This window comes from Tauraco erythrolophus, chromosome 3 (assembly GCF_009769465.1).
Source record: "Tauraco erythrolophus isolate bTauEry1 chromosome 3, bTauEry1.pri, whole genome shotgun sequence".
Classification (NCBI taxonomy): Eukaryota; Metazoa; Chordata; class Aves; order Musophagiformes; family Musophagidae; genus Tauraco; species Tauraco erythrolophus.
This window is the reverse complement of record NC_141467.1, coordinates 51720179-51741313: the sequence shown is the minus strand read 5'-3', so window position 1 is coordinate 51741313 and position 21135 is coordinate 51720179. Positions and strand designations below refer to the sequence as shown.

The 21135-nt window shown below is 41.1% G+C and overlaps 1 protein-coding gene across 2 annotated transcripts in view; it reads left to right on the top strand.

The window, feature by feature from the left end:
• Nucleotides 1–1450: 1450 nt before the first annotated feature.
• Nucleotides 1451–21135, top strand: part of ROCK1 (Rho associated coiled-coil containing protein kinase 1) — a 96180-nt gene continuing 76495 nt past the window's right edge. For both annotated transcript variants that reach the window (XM_086608597.1, XM_086608599.1), the window contains exon 1: nucleotides 1451–1618. In XM_086608597.1, coding sequence (XP_086464723.1) covers nucleotides 1526–1618 — 93 coding nt within the window. In that variant the 5' untranslated portion in view covers nucleotides 1451–1525. The remainder of the gene's footprint in view (nucleotides 1619–21135) is intronic.

Genomic DNA, 21135 nt, shown 5'->3' with positions numbered 1-21135 from the left:
CACTGAGACGACGGGTACGAGGGGCGCGCTTCGCCTCGCTCCCAGAAGGGCCCGGCGCCGCCGCCGGGCTGTCAAACCCGCCCCGCCCCGCCGCCGCCTCGAACGCGCCTCCCGCCGCCGCTTGGCGCGCGCCGCCCACTCGCTCCCGCGGCGGCAGCCGCTCCCGCCCTTTCCTTCCCGGGTCTCGCGGGCACGGCGCGCGCGCGCCCCCTCCGACCGTTGAGCGGCGGGCGAGAGGGAAGAGGAGGGAGGGTGGGGTGGGAGAGGAGCAGCGGCCGCGCGCCCCCACCTCGCGCGCATACCTCCCTCCACCTCCCCTTCCAGGTCTGTGCCGGAGCTGTTCCCTCTGCGCATGCGTGTGGCGCCTCCGTCCCAGCCGCCCCCCCCCCCTCCCCGACTGTTCAAACAGGAAGGCGGACATGTTGGTGTCTTTCGCAGGTTTCCTCACAACCGCCGCGGCCGGACCTTACGCACTCCCTTCCCCTTAAGCCACCTCCTTCCCTCCTCCCCTCTCACGCTGGAAGCTCGGGTCGGTCGTGAAGTGGTCTGGGCTGTCGTCCCGTGCGTGAGGCGGAGGAGCAGGGGGAAGTGGAGCCGGCGTTGGCAGCGGCGGGAGGCAGCGAGGAGCCGCCGGCGGCCGCGCAGCGAGGAGGAGGAGAAGGAGAGAGGAAGAAAGATGCTGCTGCCATTCCTCCGCCGTTGAAGTGACTCGTCTGCTGCCCACGGGGGGCACTCGCAGCGGGGGCCGGGGCGGCCTGTGCGCGCAGCTGGCAGCCGTGCGCTGCCCGCCCGCTCGCCCGGAGCAGGCACGGCACGGCAGAGGAGAGGGGCAGCTTCTCCCCTCGGCCCGCCCCGGGCTCCCTCGCTCTGTGCCCATGGAAGGACCAACCCCACGGCGCTGAGACACGCCGCCGAGAAGATTTTCCTGCGCTTTTTCGAGGGTTTTTTCCTCTTATTTTTGCCTTGTTGGTGTGCCTGCAGGCTTTTTCCTTTTTTTTCTTCTCCTTTTTCCGTTGTTGCTTTTTCTTCTGGTTTTCCGGAAAGAAAGCTGCTCTTCGGAACCTGGCACCGACCTGCCGCCGCTCCTGCAGGGCGAGGAGGAGGAACCGCTACGCTGGCTCCCAGGGCGGCTTCCCCGGCTGGTAAAATGAGGTTGCTGAGACGCTGGGGCCCGAGCAGAGGAGGGAGGGAGAGGAAACCTGCTGCTGCGGAGTTGTGAGCAGCCCAGGAAAGTGCGTGCGTGGAGGAGGGGGGAGAAGCAGCCTCGTCCCCCCCGCCGCGGACTCCCAAGGCACTCTCCTTCGGTTTTCTCTCCCCTTGGCGGGGCAGCGTGGGGAACTTGCCTCAGAGACTTCTGTGATTGAAGGGATTTTGCAGGAAGCGCTCCTCAGCCCGGTCTAGGCTGTGTGGTTTCTCTTTTGTGCTCGCTTGTTCCTGTTTTTTGTTTTTTTTTTTTTTTTTTTCCTCATTATTTTTAACCTTACTTTGCTCTGGAATAAGGGGGAAACTTTTTATCGCCGGAAACATGTCGACGGGAGAAAGTTTTGAGTCTCGGTTTGAAAAAATCGACGTGACTTTAAAGGACCCCAAATCCGAAGTGAACGTGGACTGTTTGCTGGTGAGTAGGGAGCGCCGTTGCACCCCCGGTCCCTTCTCCCCGAATTTCTTACCCTGTGGGACCGAATCTCGCACTCCCGGCTGAGTCACCAGCCTGCTTAACTCCGCACTGGTGTTTTGTTTACTCAGCGCTGAGCTGAGGGTGCGTGAACGTCTCTGCAGGGAGAGCGGCTTTCATGCCAAGGAGGCGCCCGCCCAGTCCTGCCTCAGACTTGTCATCTCTCTCGGTTCGTGCACCTTTCTTTGCTTCACCGACTGTCAAAAGGGGCGGTGGACGCCTCGTGCAAAGGCGTAATTCGTGAGTGCCAGTCCTGTGTGTGAGCAGAAGACTGTGAATTAATCATTGATATACCAATTCTCTAACAACTTTTTTTTGAGTGAGGTCCTCTTATGTTGTACTTAAGCACTGCAGCACTGACTTCAGCCTGTTTAGTGTAGATGTTTGCAAATGTTAACTAATGGTGTGTAAAACACAGCTGTAAGGTTAATATGTCCTTACAGGTGGGTAAGTAGTCATGCCAGGGGTTTAAATGCCTGGGATAGAGGACTACTTGCTTATTATTTCCCTACTTGATCATACCTGGTGGTTCAATGGGTCTCTCCAGTGCTCTCAGTGTTATAATTACATCATAAGAAAGCAAACCATAACACTTCCTGACGTAAAATCAACATCATTTGGTAGTTGCTCGACAAATCAACATCATTTGGTAGTTGCTCGACAAATCAACATCATTTGGTAGTTGCTCGACAAATCAACATCATTTGGTAGTTGCTCGACAAATCAACATCATTTGGTAGTTGCTCGACAAATCAACATCATTTGGTAGTTGCTCGACAAAAGTGGATGATATGTTAGTTCTAATTATAGAAAGTGTCTCAACAAAGCATTTGCCAAATCCAACCAATTTGTTTGGGATGTAGCTAGGGGTACTTTGATATCTAGAGATGCCCTTCAATAGTAGGAAATTGTAGTTTGTGCTTTTATGCTGAGGTAGAGAATTTCTTTCTTTGTAGTAAGTGATAAAAATTCTTTAGTGTATTTCTTTTTCTGGCTTTCTGTTTTTTCTTTTTTTTTCCTTTTTTCTCCAGAGAGGAGAATAAATAAGTTGAATTTGTTCTTAGTATGAACTCTCACATTTGGAGTTGGGGGGAAGGGACGTATGGGAGTGAACGTAGCTCTTAATAGTCATTCTTCATCTTCTGCATGACTCTTAGCAAAAAGCTCACTTGAGCATAAGGTGGTGGAGAGCTTAAAATAATGAAAGTCAAACTTACATCACTGGATAAAAGCAGAGCCTTGTGGATGTTGTTGCCACATCGGAAAATAGCACTGCATCTTCCAGTTAACTTGCTGCTTTTGATCTAGTTTATGTATCAGAGCCATAGCTAATGAGAAGAGCTCTGATGCTTGTGATACACCATGTCAATTTTGATGACTACTGTCAAATCCTACGTTTTTACACCCAGCTTCTATTGATAGATGTCAAGAGTATAGATCCAATTAAGAGTTCAAAATTTTTACATTAACCATGGCTCAATTTGCTAGTATGTGCTTTAATGCTGGCTGTACTATGAGGACCTTCCTCCAGTGATAGTAAGGAGGTTGCAGGTGTCAAACATGCAGTTGATAGTGTCTTTAACTGTTTTCCTTTACCTTTCAATCAGTCTAAGGATTTGCCCCTTTTCAGTTGTCTTAATTGCGATTTGGAGCTAAGCTGTAGTCTGGGAATGAACTTGTTGGGATGCTTCCTGTCATGCTTGTATAAAGTTAGAGCATGTGTTTGCATCTCAGATCTTGAGAATATCCTTTAAAGTGACAATGTTTTTAGAAGTCTTCTGAGTTTTTTCGGGCATAACTTTGCATGTTCTTTTAAAGGCAGCTTCTTATGGTGTAGTCCTCAGAATTGAATTGTGGTGGCTTTTTGTTTGTGGTTTTTTTTTATTAGATAATCTTAGTTACAGATACTGTTCCTTTAAACTAATACCAATTAAAAGGAAGTGCTTCTTCTGAAGATGTCAGCTGGTAGGTTAACTTTTGTGTGTGTTTGGTCACTATATCAATGTGTCTGCTGGCTGGACTTTGTCTCACATCTCTCATCCCAAGTTGATTCTTGGGCTCTTTTCTATAGAATTTAAGTATCCTAACACTTTCTAAAGAGTTTAAACATTTTACACTAGTTCTTAGTGTGATTCACACTACAGACATCATTCTTGGTCCAAGATACTATTTATATATCAAATCCATTGTAATCCTTGTGGATATGTTTTTAAGGAAGAAGTGTTTAGGTGTAGATGTAATTGATCTGCACTTAAAATATCTTTTAAGATGAACGCCCCGTTCCCCTCCTCCCAGCCCCTGGTTAAAGAGGGAGACTTGTACCAGGCCTGGAGCCTGACACTTAAAAAGAAAATAAAATTTATGATTAGACTACATAAAAAAAAAATCTTTCTTTGTAAAACCTTTTCAATCTAAAACCCTTTTTTCCTTTGAAGCTGTGAAATGATGTTATTAGTAGCTGCTTTCACTTTTCCTGAGCAAAAATGTTAGCTAACTGTGTGTATCTGAGTGGTAATTATATGAATAACTGATACACAGACTCTTCCCATTGAGCATCTGATATTCTATACATGTAGACTTAAAATGCTGGAGTTCCTTTAGACTCAAAAAACACGGTGTTTGTGCAAAGAAAACTCTCAAAAATGCCCTTGGCTACTCTGAGGATAGTTTTATCTTCTTTAGTTTTACTTTGTTTTGCTTCTGTTCTTATTCTTCTTCCCTGTTGGTTTGAGCCCCTGTAGACTAAAAGGCAGGCATGGAACAACCTTTAAATCAGTTTTGCAACTGTTTTGTTTTTTGTAAACATCATAAGCTAGGTTCTGTATGGTAGGAAGGTTATGAATTTATATGTGAAGTAGTATGAGAACACTAAGAAAAGAAGATGGAGGGGGGTGCTGATACAAAGGAAGGCGTGTTACCGTTTCAGGAAGGTGTGGGAGAAGAGTGCTGACAACAGAGCAGGCGGAAAAGACACACTGAGAACTATATGAATTCAATTTACATGCTGCAGGAAGGAAATTCATAAAGCTGAGGTACAGGAGATGTGTTTATTTTTTTCTGTTTTCTCTTATGCAACTGTAATAAAAACAGAGCAAGAAATTGGACTAAGTTGCAATTGTCTGTAACTAAATCTTCCTTTGGGGCTTTCATGCACTTGATTTAGTACTAGGCTGGGAAATCATAGATAGACTGTCTTTTTTGGTGAGCCACGAGGAGGCCAAAGCCTAAGTTCTATATAAAGCATATGCTACAGCATAACGTAGTGCTTTTTCTCAAAATGTCAGGTACTAGGAGTGCTATGGTCCTAAAAAGACCTAATAACACTGTGAAGGCTGCGTTAGGTAGGTAGTCACACTCTATGGTGTGCAGTGATTAGATACTCGTGAATACCATAGGTGTGCTAAGTAGAGCCAAAGGCAGTGTAAGTAACTAGCTATTAGCTGGGGCTTAGTGTCTCGTTAATGATATTAAGCAGTGGAAAGCCGTATTCAATGAGCACACTTCTACAACAATTTTGGAATAAACCCAGAATTCTTATTCCTCTGTGTTTCTTCCTAATTCCCTGAGGCTTATGGGCCTCCAGTTTTTGCAGAGTGGGGAGGCAGGGGTGTGACAGGAGAATGGATGGGTGACATCTTGACCTGAAGGTGCCTATGCTTTTGATTCAAAAATAACTAGTAAATTTTCATTAAAATGCTTTTTTGGTGCTCTCTCTCTACTCTGATAATAACTCACAAAGAGTCTTTTCATGTTTTATGTAGACGAGTAAATCAATTATTCAAATACTTCAGTCAATTACTTGAGTAGTTCATTTTTAAAACTTGAGCGTTTTGATGGTCTTAATCTTCAAAGATGTCAAATGTTTCACTTGTTCAGCAGTTTGGCTTCAAATTAACTGACAACAGTAAACACTGCATATGACAAACTTTATCTAGTCTCAAGAGGTTTCCTTTTTTGTTTCACCGAAAACACACAAGTGCAGAGCTTGATTCACCTGTTTTCCTAGGTCTGTTTCATGTTGAGCTAGATGAGTTAATGTTCATGTGTCTTGCATAGGAGAAGGTGAGATGATCTCATCCTCTTTGGGATTTGGAGTTCTAAATCTCTGTTGTCTCTAGACCTTTTCCCCTTTCTGTGTAACTTGTTAAATAGCACTAATGAAGACCTGGTGGTTAGGGATTTGGTAAATTAATTAAAAAAAAAATTAAAGAATATAACTCAAAGTACCTTTACTTCAGAAGTTCCTATCAAAATAACTGTCCAAAATCTCCTTCACTGAAACCACATTAGCTATGCTCTTAGAATCTGAGTGATAAAATGCTGGAGAAACTTGATGTCTGAGAAACTTACTCATTTGCTGATGAAGCTCATGCATAGAAAAAGCAAAGTTTGAACATTTACAAAGCATCAACTTCAGAATGCTCTAAGTTGTCTGGAGGTAGTTCAAAGTAAGGGGAAATGTCATGATTGACTAAATCTCCTTGAACACGTTTCCACTGTTGTTTAGATCCAAGTGCAAGATCCTGTGCTTGGGTTGAGGCAATCACCAGTGTCAGTACAGACTGGGCGTTAAATGGATTGAGAGCAGCCCCGTGGAGAAGGACTTGGGGATATTCGGAGATGATATCTGAATGTCTCTCTTCTGACAGAGAGAGACTCTTCACCAGGACCTGTAGTGACAGGACAAAGGGCAATGGTTTTAAACTGAAAGATAATAGGTTTAGATGGGATATAAGGAGGAAATATATTACTATGAGAGTGCTGAGGCACTGGAACAGGTTGCCCAGAGAAGCTGTGCATGCTTCATCTCTGGAAACGTTCAAGGTCAGGTTGGACGGGGCCTTGAGCAACCTGATTTAGTGAAGGATGTCCTTGCCCGTGGCCCATCTAGTTGGAACTAGATGATCTTTAAGGGTCCATTCCAACCCAAACTATTCTGTGATTCTGTAGTCAGATCTAAAACTTCCGGCTGTCTAAGACTTCTGACTGACCTGACAATATAATTCTGTGTCTTCAAGTTACCATATCCAAACTTTAAATGCAAAAATGTAATTGCAGGTTAATGTTACCTGCTCATCACTAAGAATTATGAAATATGTAGGTTCATGTGAAATTAATGATAAAATGTATTACTTAATATGTTAAACATAAAATGCAACTGTAAGTTAGCTTTGGAAATGTAGGAACTTGGTGGATTCTCGTTTCAGGTTGCATCTCTTAAGACTTTTTTAATATCATAGAATGGTTAGGGTTGGAAGGGACCTCAAAGATCATCTAGTTCCAGCCCCTCTGCCATGGGCAGGGACATCTTCCACTACACCAGGTTGCCCAAAGCCTCATCCAACCTGGCCTTGAACGCCTCCAGGAATGAGGCATCTACAACTTCTCTGAGCAACCTGTTCCAGTGCCTCACCACCCTCAGAGTGAAAAATTTCTTCCTTATATCTAATCTGAATCTCCCCTCTTTCAGTTTAAAGCCATTGCCCCTTGTCCTGTCACTACACTCCCTTGTAAAAAGTCCCTTTCCAGCTTTCTTGTAGGCCCCCTTCAGGTACTCGAAGGCTGCAATAAGATCACCCCAGAGCCTTAACAGTAGAGATTGTGGGACTGTCAAATGTTAGCATTTGATTCACGGTGCATGGTAGGTTTTATACAGGAATAACAGTTAACTTAACCAATTCTTCTGCTCTTAAAATTAAAGGCTGTAGGAACAGAACTGCTTATTTTTCCTATAAAAAGTTTTAATCAAGAATGATAATAGAAATTTGATGCTAAGATGTGTTTCAACAAGGGGAATAAAAAACCAGCCAAAACCCTGTAGTAGACTATAAATGCTCTTATCCAGTAAAAATATCTGTAAACAATGTCTTTTTCCCTGGCAACTGTGGAGTGTTCAGTTGTTTGGTGGTTGTGGGAAGGAAAAGGGAAACACCTGGAATTTGTTTGTTGAACAAATTGAAAATTATTAATCTGTTATTTAAATCTTTGAGGACAACGATAGCTTCAGGAGCCACTCATTGAGAAATTAATAAAATTATTTAGAAGCATTATGAGCAGATGACATTGGTAGCCTCACAGTTGCTCCTGGCAGAATTTCCTAGGACATACCTTAGTACTACATGCAGATAAAAAGCTTTTTTAGGTCTTTTACCAAGGAATACAGAGATGTTTGTCTCAGTACAGGATGTTTATCTTGAATTTGAGAGATCCCAAAATATGTAATTAAAAACTTCTGTGGGTTTTTTTTTTTGAATGTTGCTTGATGCTATTTATCAAAACTCCTTTGTCATCAAGAAATTACAGTTCCAAATGGAGATACTGAAAAACCGAACTTCCTTGAGAACAAAATTAGAGAATGATTGAAAACTGTTTTGCCTTTGCCATAATTTGTCTGGTCATTCAAGCAGCAATAAACCCAGAAGAATGATGAGACCATATTGGTAAAACTCTAAGTGCTATGCAGATGACACCCAGTTATAGCTCATTTAAAACAAGTGCAAGTAATACCATCTTTTAGCTTTCTTGGTAATCTGCTGAAATAAACACCCTGATTAACAGTAGTTGAACAAGAGCTGATCTTTGTGAAGAAAAGCAATGTGGGGGCCTTTCTGTCCATGGTGTTTTGCTCTGCGGAGACAAATGGATCTCCTGTAGTGTAGTGTCTGGTCAGGTTTCTTCTTGGACTTTTCAGTATTGATGGGTATCCAAACAACATCAGCAGAGTATGACATGCTGTGGTGCATCTTTAGTGACAGCAGTCTAGAGACTGTCTAGACAAGCCAAGTTGCTTGGTCCAGTTAGCTACCCAGGCTGCTAGGGGAGAACCAGCACAGGATCAGTACCAGCTTCTAACTGGAGCACAGGTCAAAGTCTATTCTGATACTCAAAATCTTGTAAAGGATTGGCTTTAACTAACTGAAAGATTGCCACTCCCTGTCAATATTTATACAATACAGACTGTCATGGGGACAGTACGCAAGATCTCTTTATTAATAGGTCCTAATTGAAATCCAACTCCTGATTTACTTATTTCAGCTTTCCCTCTTAAATTTCGTATATGCATTCATTTTTCTGTTTCACATACTTCTCAACTCTATAAAAGAAAGTTTTCCTGTTTTCTTTTTCAGTTGCATGGTGTGAGATGATGCAAAGACTTGATGCTTGGATATCTCTGTAGAAAACACTACACAGACGAAGGCCTTATTTTAGACTGTAGGTTGGAACTACCTAAATGTGTTTCTAGCTTGTGTGTGTTTGGGCTACAGAACTTATAATTGATCTGGAAACATACGTAAAATACGTACTCGTTTTTTCCTACAAATCTGCATGACTCATAATATTAATTTTTAAAAAATAAACTAAGAAATCCTTGAATTCTAATAGTTATTCAAATATTGAGGAATTATGTCTTTATCTGTTTTTAAAAGCTGCATAGTATTCAGATAGTGCTGCATTGAATTCAAGTGTATTAAATTCTAAAGTATGAATATATTCAGAGAAAACCTGATACTTCCTGATAGAGTATATTGATGTTAGATATTTGCATATAAAATGCATTAATACAAGATGGCTTTTTTCCTGTGTAGTCACTGCCTGCTATGAAAATATTGTTTCTATGGAGGCTGGACTACTTTTTTAGCAAATATGTAATGGCCCAAAAAAAAAAGCCCTGACTACACAAAATTAAGTATGTCATCTGGAATGCACTTTCCAAAGAGGAGGCCAGAAGCTTCTCCTGACATCTGGAGATTTCAGCTAGGAATTTTTTCCCTGTTTTGTGGTTGAGGAAGTTATATTTTTCAGAAGATGGTTAGCAGGACTTGTATTATAGCTGTAATGGCTATTTCAAATGGGAAAATATGAAGGAAGGATGGTCAGGGCATTCATCTCATACTGGCCGCTGATAAGTGACACTGTGCTTACTATTCCAAGAAAATGGAGATCTTGAAATAAAACCAGGCTCTTTATTTTATGTCCATATTTTGGTTAGAAGCTTCTAAAGAAAACTCAAAAATTTGTTTCTTCTCTCTGAATCGATTACTTTGGAAGATGATTTAGAAGTCTGTCTTTTTAATATTTAATACCATGTGCATTAATACAAGATGAAAGTAGCGTTTCGTTGAGTACAAGCGATCATTATTTCACGAATGATTGAGGCTGGAAGGGACCTCTGGAAGTCATCTTGTCTAACCCCGCCCTGCTCTGGAAGGGCCACCTACAGCAGGTTGACCAGGATGGCTTTTGAGTGTCTCGAAGGCAGTAAATTCCACAGCCACAGAAGACCACAGGAACATTCTACGTGGAGGCAATTGTAGATTTGGAGACTCTAAGCATAAGGGTTCGTATCTGAGGGATAGTTCCTGTGAATTGGTAAGCTTATTAAGTTTAATTTGTGACTGCAGTTGAAACAGACTAGATGTAGATTTTTTTTTTTTTGGAGGAAAATAGTTAATGTCCAATTTACACTCCAGTAGTGCCACTTCAGTTTTTCATGATTCAGAACCTTGGTAGCATTGTGTTTTCTATGTCTCTGTGTGCATTGTTGTCCTTCTGACAGACAGTTGGGAAGGCTGGGTAGGACTTTCTTATTGGCATGGGAATGTGGAAGACTTTTTTTTTTTTTTAATACTGATGGAGCAGGAGCCTGTCCGTAGGAGACAGGTGAAGAGGAAGGAGAGGCTGCCTGTGGTAAAAACTGAAGTGCAAGGTGTCAGTACAAGTGCCATCTTCCCAGAATATGGATGACAGAGTCCGGCATGTTAATTCCACCATTGAGATCTAGGAGCACCTTTGACTACAAGTGTGGAGCGACTCTATCTTAAGGTACTTAGGAGGGGAGGAAGCCTCTCCAGCCAGGAAATGATAGAGTAGGAGTGGATGGGGAAGATACTTCAGGGAGGAGCAAGATTGAAGGTAGGACAATGAGTTTCTGCTGGTTATACTTGCCCCATGCCTTTTCACAGTTGCCAGGTTGTGCAGAATGGTACCAGGCAAGACATGGAGCTGCACTTGAAAAGAGAGGTAATACTGATGTGTCACAATTTTGTCTTGATATTATGCACTGTGATCAGTGTTAGAGGTGGTGGGATCATAGAATTTCCTCACAAGCTCTTCTTTGTTATGAAAACTCAATATACCAGTGTATTACTATATTCATCTCTTCTTAGAAAGTAGCTTCGATTGTAGACATGCAAAGAATCCTGTCAGTATTAAGCTGAGAGAATTTACTCTTCTCTTGCAAAGGGGAAGTGTTCTTTTTCCCCTTCAATCTACCTAGCTGATTATTGCTCTAATACATCTTCTGTGAACTCCTGTCTTCCTCCTTAAACTCCATTTACTACTAAGTTCTTTGGCAATTAAACAATTGCCCCTGTACTAATGATATGGTTTGTGGTGGTCTTGGGACCATTCAAACCTGCTAGTACATGCTATATATCCTCCTTTGTAAGAATACAAGGCCAAAAATGGTGCCAGCCAAATGGTAGACTTATTAGGATTTGAAGTTTTTGCTCTGTTAGTATTGGCAAAAATCGTCATGGCTTTTGAAACAGGGGCTGCTGTTGCCAACACTAGCAGAGCAAAGATGGTGACGGAAACAACAAAATACTCATGGAGGCCCACAGAGTGAAAGCTGAACTATTGATGTGATCGGGTATTTCATTGGGTTGTTTTTTTGATTTTTTTTTTTTCAGTACACTGAATTTGGAGTTGGAGATGTTAAGATCTAGATTGTCTCTGTGGAGAATAGATTAGTATGCTTCGTGGAAGAGCTTTTGTCTTCTGTCTTTTACTCAAATGCTTGTGGCTATTTTCATCCTTTCTCATACCCTACACGCTATTTTGTGCATAGGGTTTCTGGACGTAGCATGACCTTAAAGCGTTTGGAGATGCTGTTGGCTCGTAAAATCAAACGGTTGGAGAAATCTTCAGAACTAGTCACACTGTGGTTCTGTAACAAGCTGTGAAGACTCTTGTTAGGAACACCATATTCAGGAGAATTCTGGGTTATTTATCTAAAGAATAGAGTTGTAACACAAAGATCTTATGTCAAGTAACTTGCACTATCAGAGATTAATTGATTCCACTTGGCAGATTGGATTGGGGTAAGGAAAGGACTAAAAGTCTCTCTTGCTTTTAATTCTTGATAAGTGTCAGGTCAGAGGAGTCTTTAAAGTTTTCTCGTATTGTTTCTTTTCTATCCTAAAATGTCTTCAGGTTCTCATAATAAAGTTTTTGTCCTTCTTACTGCGATGTATACATAAAACTAATTTCATCAGTAGTTCGGACTTGAGATGTAATCAAAGATGGCATTTAGAAGAAGAATTGGAGTGTAATGATGCTGGTGCTGCTGGAACTGCTTTGGTTCTGGTACTGCAACTGTAAATTACTCCTGTGTAACTTTCTCCCTTCTGTATGATTGATTTTGGCTAGCATCAGGGAAGAGTTGGGATGGCTGCATTGGTCTTGACCTTCCCTTTTTCTTTTTTTTTTTTTTTTTGGTCATGACAACCTCCTCTTTGAGCTCCTGGCAAAGAAGTGAGTCAGATCAACTTCACCTTCATATAAAGAAGAGTTTCTATCGTAGTTCTTGATACGTTCATGGGAACGAAGTGTCTAAGAACCATGAATTCTAGGGAAAGGAGAAAATGAACTTTTTTATATACTCTTTTCATTGCAGTTTGACAAACTCATAGATGTGATCAGGATTAAAAGAAAAGATTAAAACAATGTATTTGGATGTTGGGAAGTTTCTTCCCGAGTTTCTGAAGCTGTGGGAGTAGAAATTTAATTTTTCAATTTAAGTTTCAGCTTGATAGGTAGCTGAAGATTCTCCTTCAAATCAAGCTGTCTCCTGAGAGGTTGACTAACTCTACCAAAGCAGGACGCCTTTCACTTTCTATCTTTCTTGTATGTTTCAACATCAGCAAAGATACTTTCCGGTGGTGTTGCATTACCCGCGTTTTGTGGGAGGAAATAACAGTATCTAACAGAGGTGTATCTGATGAGATCCATCCGTGGGACCTGAAGGAACTGGTGGATGAAGTTGCCAAGCCACTGGCCATTGTATTTGAGAAGTCGTGGTGGTCTGGCGAGGTCCCCAATGACTGGAAGAGAGGTAACATAATCCCCATATTTAAAAAGGGGAACAAGGAGGAACCGGGCAACTACAGGCCGGTCAGCCTCACCTCTGTGCCTGGCAAGGTCATGGAGCAGATTCTCCTGGGAACCATGCTAAGGCACATGGAGAGCAAGGAGGTGGTGGGTGACAGCCAACATGGCTTCACCAAAGGCAGATCGTGCCTGACCAACTTGGTGGCCTTTTATGATAGGGTGACAGCATCGGTGGACAAGGGTCGACCAACGGATATCATCTACCTGGACTTGTGCAAAGCTTTTGACACTGTCCCGCACGACATTCTTCTCTCTAAACTAGAGAGGCATGGCTTTGATGGATGGACCACTCGGTGGATAAGGAGTTGGCTCAATGGCCGCACTCAGAGAGTAGTGGTCAACGGCTCGATGTCCAAGTGGAGACCGGTCACGAGTGGCGTCCCTCAGGGGTTCGTGTTGGGCCTGGCCATCTTCAGCATCTTTGTTGGTGATGTGGACAGTGGCATGGAGTGCACCCTCAGCAAGTTCTCCGATGACACCAAGCTGTGTGGTGCCGTCGACACGCTGGAAGAGAGGAATGCCATCCAGAGGGACCTTGACAGGCTGGAGAGGTGGGCCCGTGTCAACCTCATGAAGTTCAACCAGGCCAAATGCAAGGTCCTACATCTGGGTCGTGGCAATCGCAGGCACAAATACAGACTGGGTGGTGAATGGATCGAGAGCAGCCCTGAGGAGAAGGACTTGGGAGTACTGGTGGACGAGAAGCTCAATATGAGCCAGCAATGTGCTCTTGCGGCCCAGAAGGCCAACCGCATCCTGGGCTGCATCAAGAGGAGCATGGCCAGCAGGTCGAGGGAGGTGATTCTGCCCCTCTACTCTGCCCTCGTGAGACCTCACCTGGAGTACTGCGTCCAGTTCTGGAGCCCCCAACATAAGAAGGACATGGACCAGTTGGAGAGGGTCCAGAGGAGGGCCACGAAGATGATAAGAGGGCTGGAGCACCTTTCCTATGAGGACAGGCTGAAAGAGTTGGGTCTGTTCAGCCTGGAGAAGAGGAGGCTCCGGGGTGACCTTATAGCGGTCTTCCAGTACCTCAAGGGGTCCTACAAGAAAGATGGGGAGAAGCTGTTCAGGAGGGCCTGTTGTGATAGGACAAGGGGTAATGGTTTTAAAATAGAGGGAGGTAGATTCAGATTGGATATTAGGAAAACTCTGATATTGTGTTCCAGAGTTGTAGAACACTGGAACAGGTTGCCCAGAGAGGTGGTGGATGCTCCATCCCTGGAGACGTTCAAGGCCAGGTTGGATGAGGCCCTGAGCAACCTGATCTAGTTGGAGATGTCCCTGTTCCTTGCAGGGGGGTTGGACTAGATGACCTTTGAAGGTCCCTTCCAGCCCTAACCGTTCTATGATTCTATGATTTTAGAAACAAGTTGATAAAATGGTAAGCTTTCTTCTGCAAGAGGAATTATCAGTGAAGTCTTTAAATTTAATTCAAAAAATTTGTCTTATGAAGTGATGGGTTAGTAAAAGCGAAAAAAAAATGAAATGTGGCTATGAGTTTTTGAAGAATTACTTTCAGAAGTAATCTGGTGTTTTCACAAAATATGTTTATTTTCTTGGGAGTTGGAATCAACCTTTTTCATAACGATGGAGAAAGACACAATCTTTTTTTAACCAGTAACTTGCAACTTTGAGCAAGTGGTTTTTTTTTTTTAGCTCATACTTAAGATCTACAGGAGATTGTCTAGTTTTACTTGCCTTGGAATTCCATCATGATAAATAAATGGTTTTCAGGTATAATGAAGTGCCGCTTATCCATCCTAGAGGTATAGAAATGAGCTGGTTTATTAGTTAAGCCTCCTTTCTTCATCTGGAAGAAAGTGGAAGCAGTGTTAACCAGAAGAGCTTATGCTTAAGTTGGGCAGGGATACTTGTGTCCTCAGTTCTGCAAAATACAAGAATCACTTACTTGATGCAGAAGAGGAGCGTCTGTTATCAAGATCTCATCATCTTCACTGTTCAGATAAGTTAATTTCTGTTTCACTTCTACTGCAGAAGCAGTAAAGTAGTAATCAAGTTCTGATAGGAAGAGGAGGAGTGACTAATTGGGCAGATGACAAAAGAGATAATTTTGTCAATAATGCCAGTCCTGTCTATTCATAGGCTCTTAAGTTAATTCTTCAACTTGTGCAGTGGATATTTGCCTACTGAAAATAACTTCAGTCTTAACAGTTTTAAAAAATAACTGTTTATTCATTTGACTTTAAGATTGTGGAAAGTCAATCGTTCCATTTAAGTAATTTCTCTTGTTTGACTACCAATCAAATCTCACTTGAAAAGACAGAGAAGTTGAAATCAAAGTTGGAGTGCGCCTTATTATCTTCTTTTCTCTTCCTACTTAGTAGATGAAATATCAACAAATAGGGAGCATCAGTGCAGTATCAGATGGAGATATTGTCCTTTTGTACTTGTGAATATTCCTAACTGCAGAACATAAAACAGATTCCACTTATGGGGTGGTGGTAGAGCACAAAAAACAAAAAAATGCTCTTTTCCTTCAAGAAGGAAATCTTGTCTGTCCGAAAGATGTAAGTGCAAATACAAGGTTTGGAAAATAGGCAGGGGAATTAGGAAGATTATAATTAAAGATCATTTTGGGGTTGGAATTGTTTGTTTGGCCTATAGTGACTTAAGTCAGGGCTTCCTGGTTTCTTCAGGCTTTTTGTGAGACTGTTTTGAATTTCTATTTCCTACATCTAAAATAAGGAAGTACTTCCCCACCCTCGCTGATTTGTGGGTTTGATGGTGTGGAGGCAAGCTAATGTTTGTGCTGTCTTTAAGAGGTAGAGAAATTTCACTGGTAGTACCATGGCGTATTTGAAAAACGGACATCGAACTTCAAGCACACATGTGGTAAATACCAATGACAAAAAAACCTCCACAAGAAGACTTTTTAAAGTAAGTTGTAAGGAAGGCGTGAGTCTGTTTCTAACAAACTAGTTAAGATGCAATATTAAACTGTGCTATTTTAATATAAGCCATTGCTTTCAGGTTCTTACGTAATTTGAGTTAGAGTTGTATTTTCTTCAGTTACATATGTTCCCACAGATAAGTAGGAGAAACTACTTAATCTGAATATAGACTTATGACTGCAAGATACTATTAAGTAAAGAAAATTAGTTTCTGTGTGTATTAATGTATATTAGTACATGAGCCTAAAAATTACTTTGCTTCAGTGTAATAAGTAAATTTTTACAATGCCTTCACTCTTTTCGTAGCATGGAAACTTTAACGTTCATAACATTCATCAGTCTCTAACTTTTTATAGACTGTGTGGTCTGGATTTTTTTTGTATTTTTTAGGGGGGAAATTTGAGACAAATTAAGACCTTAATGAAATTTGCTGCATTTTATGGAAAAAAAATCAGTACTACCTGTGAGCTCTGTTGTACCTGTATATGAAGCTGTTAAAATGAAGATGTGTGTTAAACTGCAGTTAAACTTATAATCTACAGTGTTCAATGCTCAGCTGATACTGCTCAGTAGTATAACAGGAGGCTGTTCCTGTTTGCCATAGTTTCCAGTAATCACTGAAGGAAAGAGGGAAAGATCACTAAACTGTTCCATTGGCTTAAATAGTTTGAGAGCTGTAGTAAATAAAGGCCATTAGTTCTCTGAAATAATTCTCCTTCTTGTTAGCGTTGAGTAGGTAGTGGTTTTCTACTTTAACGAATTCACGTGCCACTATTGCACGCTTTTTACTTTGCTTCTAAAGGTGTGCTTCACAAGTTTGCAAGAAAGCCTTTCTGTGAAAAACTTCATTAATCACTTGAAGTCATCATTAAATAAATCAGTTAGGAAAGATTCACGTTCAGTACATTCATGATAATTTTATGTATATACACACACATATGCATATGATGAAAAACACCAAGTCCTGACATGCATTTTCCTTAAAAAACCCTGCAAATTCAGTTGAAGCTTCAGAGTAATGGATAGGAGTTTCTGTTTTCAATACTGTGAAATTACAATTTCCTACTCTAGATTTTGGCAGAAAGAACTATGATGAGAATATTTTTATATCCTGTGTGATGACACCAAAATGGCACAAGGAATTATCTGCATAAAGTTTGCTAATATGTAATCAGAGTTAATTTTGATGACACGTCAAATATGCTATTTTGAAAATATCTCAGAAGGTCTCTCTTGGTGGTCAATGGTTTCTACTCAGGCTGGCAGTCTGTCACAAGTTGGGTCTTCCAAGGATGGATACTGGGCCTCATGCTGTTCAACATCTTCATAAATGATGTGGATGATGGGATTGAAAGCGCCTGCCCAAGTTTGCTGATGTCGCTAAACTGAGTGTTGAGGTGGACACTTTAGAAGGGAGGGCCATCTTGCAGAGAGACCTGGACAGGCTGGAACAGTGGGCGAATAAGAACAGTCTGAAGTTTAACAAAGACAAGTGCAAAGTCTTGCACATGAGATGACGTGAGTAGCCCACTACAGACTTGGACCTGTGTGGCTGGGCAATAGCCTTGCTGACTTGGGGGTCCTAGTGGACAACAAGTTGAACACAAGTCAGCAGAGCACTGCTGTAGCAGGAAAGGCAAATTGAATCCTGGACTGTATCCCTGGGGGCATTACTAGCAGAGATGGAGAAGAGATCATTCAACTGAGTGGTGGTCAGGCTGTGCCCGGAGTGCTGTGTCCAGTTCTGGTTCCTACAGTTCAAGAAAGACACGTACAGACTGGAGAGAGTCTAAAGGAGGATTGGAAGATGATCAAAGGGCTAGAGAACCTGCCTTTTAAGGGGAGACTGAAGGAGTCTTCCTGGAGTAGAGAAGGCTTGGGGGGACCTCATCACAGTATTCTAATACTTAAAAAGGCAGCTGTAAAGAGGACAGAGGCTCTCTCTTCACAAGGAGCTGCATGGAGAAGACTACAGGCAGTGGATACAAGTTGCACTGGAAGAGGTCTTGTATCTATACAAGAAAGAAAATTTTTTTACAGTAAGAACAATCAGTCACTGGAACAAACTCCCCATGGACTTGGTAAAGTCCTCATCTTTGGAGATTTTCAAGATGCGACTGGACAGGTGCTAGATAATCTGATACAGGCTCCCTTTCCCATGAAAGGTTGGACCACATGACCTTTTAAGATCCCTTCCAATCTGAGCTGTTCTATAGTTCTGTGATTCTCAAGCTTTTGAGAAAATACCTGTACAGTGTTGCACTGGATGGTTTTCTCTTTGTCTTTTTCTAACTTTGGTTAGCATCAGTGAAGTTCTTGAATCAGTGCAACAGTTTGCAGCAGTCATAGTTAAGCACACAGCAATTTGTATGTATAATATATTACTTTCTCAGCTGTAGCTATCAAGGCCCCATTTTCTGAGGTGGATATCATATCTGAGGATATGATATTTATGTTGAGCAGCACAATGTTCATGTCATTCATCTTGTTCCATCATATCCAGTCAGAGTAAACAAAAAAAGAAACTGACTTAAAGAGAAAATCTTTAAATCTAGCGGTGTGAAGAGATGGAGAAAACTCAAACACAGAATGTGTGCACAACAAATCTAGTTTATAAATTGACCAAAATATCAACTGCTGTTAGATGTTTTCTTAAATATTTTTCAGCTCAAATGGCAACTATAAATTGCAGTTATATCTGAATTTAAAAAAGAAAAACAACAGGAAAAACGGCTCATATAGAGTTATTTTTTCTCTTTGTGGCATTTAATATATTTCAAGTGAAGATGAACTCTGTCTGGAAGGAGGAAAAATATTCCCAAGATTTAAACCAGCAAGTTCAAATTATCTGTTTAGGTTGGGAAAAGATCACTGGTAAGCTAAGAGAAACTCGCAAAATGATCCAGAACTAGTAGGAGTTCTTACACACACAGTAGGTTTTGTCTCTCTCTCAGGCTTCAGGTGATTAATTAGTTGAGAAGTTGATTAATTAGTATATAGCTCACCAAACTAAGAATTATCGTAGAATAAAGTTCTCAGTAAATGGAATGTAATTTTTTTTTTCCTGAGTATGTCAGCAAAACAGATCATTGAGATTGTGAAAGATTGTTACCATATACAGGCAACTGTAGCCAAGGAACAGTTTAACTGCATATCTTCATGCAGTAAAATTTGAGCATAAAATCTTGACTTCCAGTGTGCTTATCAATATGGTTTCAAAAGATAACTGAAGTAGTTGGATGAATCTGGTGTCACTCGGTTGGAGCCCTAAGAACTAAAAAAAGAGTAAGTGCCCAAACTGTGCTCTAATTTCAAGTGTATTTTTTTCTCAACAGATTATTATTCTGTAATAAAACTTCAAAGTGCCGGAGATTAATTTCAGAATTTCACTTTTACCGTCAGACGTGTGTTAGGGTGATCTATAGCAGCAATGCCCAGGTCAGTGTCCGTCAAGAATGAGGCCACAGTCTTGCTGCAAGAGCATCTTGTCTGTGTTTTGTAAATCAGCATCTGATACAGCTACTATCTTTGTGCTGCATGCAGAAGCTGTAGTACTTAGATATCTGCCTTTTAAAAATTTGCCTCTCATATATTTTGTTTTTTTTTTTTTTTTGAGGGAGCAGGTACCATGATGAATACCAGAAGTATCAGATGAAATACAAGTGTATCAGAAAAACTCAATGGAAAGAGCAAATCAAATACCATCTGGTACTTTTGATCTTTTCTTGGTTGCAGTTATGTAAGGCTATTGGTAGCCTCCATTAGCTTTTGAAGAAAGTAGCTGTTCCAACATCTGCTGTGCCAAATGGGCGAATTCAAGCTCTGTTGCTGTGGTGTGGCAAGGAAAAGCGGTTAAATTCAAGTATCTTTTACTCATCCTTTTATTTTACTATCAGCTTTTTGTTTGTATTTTAACTAGTTCAGAATGCAGTGTGTTGATAGTAGACTCTTGACAGGACTGAAGACGTAAGCCACGTTTATCTTTTAAGACACTTAGAGGTATGACTTCCCCTTTCTACAAAAAGCAGCAAATTTATTCTGAGGATGGGATAAGAAATGTAATGTCTTGTCACTGAGTCTGCCGTGCTTATTGATGGCTTTAGCATTTTGGTAATGAAAAATCGAAGTATGTTTTTGACACACTCACAATATTGAACAGTGTCTGGAACCAGAGTGAGTCAGGTTGTGGATCTTCAGAAGATTTTCAGTTGTTAAGATTAACTTGTATGTAGAAACAGCATGTGAAAATTTAGAAGTGCTCCACTCAGCTCTCTTTCTGAACTTTCTTGTGTGTGTCATCTGGACAGCCATGAACTTATTTTCATACTGGTTTTCAGAAGGAATAACTTGTCTATTCGTAGGCAGATTTGGTTTGACTCAATGTTAATCTTTCACTGTATTCTTATTTCCTTACAGCATTATGTACAAATAAGAGGTATAGTCGATGATATCATAAGTGATACAGTCATTTTTCAATCTGCATTCTCATTTCTAAAAATTGGCTTTTAAATGAATCTCTTAAACTAGACCAAGTGTCATTTAATCTTCCAGAGAATTAAGAGGTTTTCCAATGAGGTAAGATTATATAAGAGTTGAAATTTTTCATGTCATAGTTCGATAGGTAGAGAAAGGGACAAAATTATTAAGAAAGGACCAGTTCATGTGCTTGTCCCTTAAATCCATATCAGAAGGAGCAAGAAAGCAAGCTCTGAATGTTTGAATGTGATATGATCACAGTGATTCAAAAAAGAGGAAATTCAGTTTTTTTATTTGCTCCAACTCATGCTACGTGGTATCTTGACTGAAGTAAGTAAGTATTTTTTTGAGTGTTCTACATGATACTGTTAGATGAAATGCTGCATTACTTGTCTTCTCTGAAAACTTCATCTTAAGCGTAGGGCTTTGTGTCATGAACTGCTTGTAATTTTTCAAGTGCAAGAGTGTGTGTCTCTGTTGCAGTTTTTGGTCCTTATTTCTCCTGCCAAGCAAACAATTTTTAAAATGTGAGTCAAAATGAAAGTGATAGGTCAGGTTTTTTGATTACTTTTAAGGATTGGTTGTTTGGGATCTGTAAATGTCTATATACAGAATGTATACACACACACGCTTCCTGCTGTTAGACCTTTCCTAATGCCAAATGGTTGGGTTTTTTTTTTCCTTTTCTAAGTCAAATTGCTCATCTGTGATTCAGAGTCTAGTTAGGTTTAATAGCAGAGTTTACTTCAATGACAGTGCGTTTTGTTCGAATACCACAAAAGATGTAACTATTTTCTTAATTTTCCTCTTAAATCTCTGAGGCTAAGTTAAGTATATATGTTCAGTTATAAAACGACCATGGTTGGTAACAAAGCATCTGTTTCCAAAATGACTGTT